This window comes from Montipora foliosa, chromosome 11 (assembly GCF_036669935.1).
Source record: "Montipora foliosa isolate CH-2021 chromosome 11, ASM3666993v2, whole genome shotgun sequence".
In the NCBI taxonomy this organism is placed as follows: domain Eukaryota; kingdom Metazoa; phylum Cnidaria; class Anthozoa; order Scleractinia; family Acroporidae; genus Montipora; species Montipora foliosa.
Window position 1 is genome coordinate 9,804,279 of NC_090879.1, and position 4,969 is coordinate 9,809,247.

The following is a 4,969-nucleotide window of genomic DNA, read 5'->3' on the forward strand; positions in this document are numbered from 1 at the left end:
CCTTGGTAGCCATGGGTCCTTTGACCAACATTGCCCTGGCATGCCGACTTGATCCATCCATTTGTTCCAAACTTAAAAACCTTGTTATAATGGGAGGAAACATTGAAGCAAAAGGCAATATGTTTGTGAGTGCAGAGTTCAATTTTCATGCCGATGTGGAAGCAGCTTATGTTGTTTTGAATGAAGTCACTTCTCCAATTTCTCTGGTAACTTGGGAAGTTTGCCTTAACCATGCATTTGCATTGGATTTTTGCGATGTTTATAATTCCCAAGGAACAAGAAAATCACATTTTGCAAAGAAGATATCACATAAGTCAATTGAATTCTACAAGAAAGAGCTTGCTGGTATGGGAATAGGATACACAAACTGTGATTGCCTTGCTATGGTTGTGGCAGTAAAACCAGATATCGTATCTAAGGAGACAAGTGTGTATGCTTCAGTTGAAAGGCATGGACATTTGACTCTTGGTCAGATGGTGGTAGATTGGCGTGGGCATTTGGGGAAAAAACACAATGTTATGATAGTACAAGAGGTTGACATGGAATCATTCAAGGATTTGATGATCAAGTCTGTGCAATGAGATTCTAAGTGAGGCTGGGAACTGTGCAACAGATTTACATGTAGGTCATAACTATAGTGATTTATTCTGTCTGTGAGATAGGTTCTTGTGTCCAAATTTGTCTTGTCATAGAACTTTGAGAAAAGTCATTTTCATTAAGTGATAATTTATTTGTGTTTGCTTAACACCTGCATGGCAAAATTTTGAGCTTGATTTTTATCCAAAGGTTGTTTACTTTCAGTGTAAGTTTTGGATTTCAGGGTCCGCCATTACTCACATTCAAAACTGAGTGACTGGACCTCAGAGGGTTGGATCAAAGAAAAAGTGACGTCATGCATGACAAACATTCATTTTCTCATCATGATCCCAGTTAATTGGACTGGTCAGTTTTCTGAGATCTCACCTCACCACAAAAACCTTTGAAAAATCTCCACGTGTGCATATCATATAGACTGTGAGCAGTCCCTTCATAAATCAATCGAGCGGCCCGCTTTTGTGAAGCAGTCATGTTTTGAGATTCTCGGGAGACAAAATGAACTGTTTCCCTCGGGACCAGTAATTAAGTGTTTAATGTTCACAATGAATTCTCGGTTTTCACATGACGTCACGACCGCCATGTTGGTGCCCTAAACAAAGAAAAGGCGGCCATGTTGGTGCCCCGACCAAATCCTCCGGGAATTTAACTCTATTATTATGCAAATGCTTCCTTTTGTTTTCGTCGAAAAACATGGCTGTTGCTCACGTGAGTGAAAACCAGCAATATTATCAGGTGATTCAAAACGCTTTTGATGAATGTTATCGTTTCAGTTTAATCTGAGTTTGAAGCAAAACAGTGGATTATGGAAAGTATGTAGGACAAAAGTTGCTTGCCGTTTTAGTAGCAAAACATTCTTGTAATGTTTAATGGGTCATAGGGGAGGGTGTTTTTAGTCAAAATTTTCCCTCTAATCGACTGTCGGTAATGTGTTGGTAAATACCTTTGGAGTATATGCCTTTGTTCATCCATAATAAATCCTCAAAAAGACTATTGCAAAATGCACTGAAATGTTACTGTACTGTACAGTGCTGATGTTTTCACACATACTTCATACATTGTAGTGTGACTTTTTTGGTGGACATTTTCTTCCCTTCCCTACTAGTAAGTAATAGGCATAAGTTGTGTCTTTTATTAAGAACTTATAATAAGAATCTCAATGAAGGCAACAATATTAGTTAGATACCTCTTTATTGTTTTTTTCGTTTTTTACATAATGTAATCTTGAACTGAAGTGGAGGAAATTGAATACAAATTGCTACTCCAAATTTACCATTCAATCAATCATTAAACAACTTGCGGTTAGGGATGCTACCATGGTATTTAAATGCTTAAATGGACTTGCACCTCCATATCGTCGCCAGAAGTTTAAAACCAGATCGGAAGTGCACAACTGCAACACAAGGAACAGGGACCGCCTACATATACCACTCTGTAGGACGGCCGCAGGTCAGCGCGCGTTTACCTTTAGAGGCCAAAAACTGTGGAATAGTGTCCCAGAGGAGTTACAGTCTATCACTAATTTAGATGTATTTAAAGTAAAGATAAAACAGCATTTTTTAAGGGTATTTTTGGAAAACTAAGTTTTAGATATTTCACATTGTAAATTAAGCTGAAAAGCCTTTTTGAGGAGTTTAATAAAGTTTATTATTATTATCATTCGCTTCCCCCGGGTCTCTCCAACAATTACTGAGAACCACCTTAATTGACCTCTTCAGCTTGCCATTTCAGACCACACGACGTTACTCTAGGCAACAGTTTCTTTCAAATGTCGTCTTATGCACGTGCTTATATGTACGAATAACTTATGAAAAAACAAAAGGAAAATTCACTTTATAACATCGTGTGATCTGAAATGAGAACACAACACGTACAAGCTAAGGAGGTCTATTTTCAGCAGAGTTCTCTTGCCTCTTTTTGCGTGACCATAGTCCTCAGCAAGTTTTGCTTCCATATCAATAACAAAGGAATTGCATAATTTTGTAAGTTGGTCTCAAACATCACAAATGAACCAACAGTAGGTAAAAAATGTGAAGGAAAGTTTAAGAGACGAAATTTTTACTAAAGTGGATACTTGGGTATTTTCTTGTCATCGTTCATTACTACCGAAATCACTAAACTGTATTTCGACTTGCTCACGTGACCATTTGGAGCACCCCGATTTGTGACGTGACATTCTTGATGCGAGCCAGGCCGTAGGCAAATAAAGAAACAGGCCTCGGCCTGAGGTGAATAAGTAGGGTGTTTAAGCAACGACAACGCCAAAAAGCAGTGATATTATTGGTTAAAAGAGGAAGAAATGATCGTGTTGCACGTGCGGCACGCATTTTTTAATATTTCTGTCTCGTACTCGTCAAAACTCCTACGTGAAATTACCAATTTTGAGGTTTTGAGGACAACGTGGGCAAACTACAGTGAATCTTTCAGTCTCGCCCTTTACTTCAAATCCGTCCGTACCAATCCAGTTAATAGGCTGATTTAGCAACAGAACGGGAACGTCAGTGGCGACGTCGCGCGCAGCAAAACTACCAATGAGAATTTAGAATAGAGAAGAAAAGAGTGGAGTCTATTCTATTCTGAATTCTCATTGGTGTTTTTTCTGCGCGCGCCGTCGCCACTGACGTTCCCGTTCTGTTGCTAAATCGGCCTAATAGGGTCCCCGTGGGGACGGGGAGCGTTGCGTGACTCCGGCCCGGAGCGGCTGCGAAGGAGACTATCCAGTTATAGGACACTTCGCACATATTGAATAATCCCGAAATACTTAGAATAGTTCAAACGTATATTTTGAAGTGACGTTTTCGTCCCCGTAGCCGTCGTGGTTTCTTAAACTCCCTATTACGAAGAACTTTCCACCGTTGGAAATGATATGTGGTCACTGATGGTTGAGCGGAGGGTTAGATGTTTCAACAGAATTCTACCTGGGAAGTTTTAGAGACATAAAAGTGATAAAAGTGCAAAATGAGTCCCGCCTTCGATGTTCCTCAACGACCTATAGCTATAAGAACAAACGAGAAGAGATGTCAAATGTTTTCTTTTAATTTATTTGCAACGTTACTGTACTTGAAATCGTTTTACCGGAATTACTGAATGAAAATAATTCAATTGTTCTCTTCGACTGATATCATAATTAAATTACTGCAATTTTGACGATTCACATAATTTTCGCAGAGAACTCGTCTTCGAACTTACTTCAACTAAAACAACAACAAGGGATAAAACTAAACTTGTCATTGGAGTGAGACTTCGGTATCGATTCCAGTGAACGATTTGTTGATACTATACTGGTATTAAACCATACATTTTGCTTTACCAGCACAAGTAAGGATTACACTCCAAATCAGTTAAGTCTGTTCAAATATAAGTGCTACACGGCCAACGTTTGCAAAAACGAAATCCCTTACTTGTACTCATACATGTTCATTGCCGTACTTTAACATCTTCAGTTCCCACGGCCTGCTCTCGTCTGACCTTGTAGCTCAGTCGGTAGAGCAGAGGTGATCTAACCCGAAGGTCGTGGGTTCAATTCCTACCATCAGTTGGGCTAACGCTGACATGGTTCATATGGGGTAGATACTAAGCACCTCACATTACACTAATCAGTTAAGTCCCTCCAGAATTTAGCCGAATTTCTCCCACTTCCAAAGGTCGCTCGCCTCGTAACCTTGGGCATGTAGAAAGTCGATAATTTTTCTAGCATCTTGCCAAAAATCATAAAATTTACTCGGCGCTGCAACCTCAAAATCCTGCTGGATTTTCAAGCTTCGCTCAGGTTTTTGTTATTGCCAGATGATGTGGACAGAAGTCATTTGATCAAATCAAATTAACAGATCAAAAAAGCGCAAATTTATAATTTTGCCTGTCTTGGGTTTGGCGTCAGTTCCAGCTTGAACAAGACGAGCTCGCCGGCCGGCGGCTGAGTGCTGCCTTCCTTGTCAATTTTCGTGACTCTCTAACCGTCTGTCGAGAAAAGATATCGCAAAATGACGCCTCAAACAGCTCGGAACGACTAAAACAGCGTAACGCAGGACTCCGTTGACACTTTGTTTGATCTTTCATTGCATTAATTGCTTTCAAACTTTATTGCCGAGCAAATTCCAACGGCCTGGAACAGGTTAGGTCAGCCTGTGATGATACATTTTGAAGCTAAACGCACTGAAATGTTACTGGTGTTTCCGGAAAACCTTGTGTGAGAGTGTGAGAATGAGGAGAGCGAAAGTGAGGAGGATGACGAGAGTGAGTTTGAGCCACTCGCAAAGAGACCTTGTAGCAACAGAAGTGGGTGTCATGCATCAAGTTTTATACTCAAGTTCTTCATCAACATTTTGTCGAAATGAAGTAAAAGACAGGAATTACAAGAGCGTCCAACAGCAAATTT

At 40.0% G+C, this 4,969-nt stretch overlaps 2 protein-coding genes across 3 annotated transcripts in view; both read left to right on the plus strand.

Moving 5' to 3' along the window:
* LOC137975870 (nucleoside hydrolase-like) overlaps positions 1–2,253 on the plus strand; it is a 29,690-nt gene extending 27,437 nt beyond the window's left edge. Inside the window, exon 3 of the transcript XR_011117650.1 lies at positions 1,710–2,253. The gene's annotated coding sequence lies outside the window, so the exon portion shown is untranslated. The remainder of the gene's footprint in view (positions 1–1,709) is intronic.
* Positions 1–2,253, plus strand: part of LOC137975871 (nucleoside hydrolase-like) — a 5,635-nt gene extending 3,382 nt beyond the window's left edge. The window contains exons 2-3 of one of the 2 annotated variants that reach the window (XM_068823078.1): positions 1–621; positions 1,368–2,253. The exon at positions 1–621 is cut by the window's left edge and continues 147 nt beyond it. In XM_068823078.1, the coding sequence (XP_068679179.1) occupies positions 1–581 (581 nt within the window). In that variant the 3' untranslated portion in view covers positions 582–621; positions 1,368–2,253. The other variant, XM_068823076.1, reaches the window with a different exon arrangement.
* Positions 2,254–4,969: the final 2,716 nt, after the last annotated feature.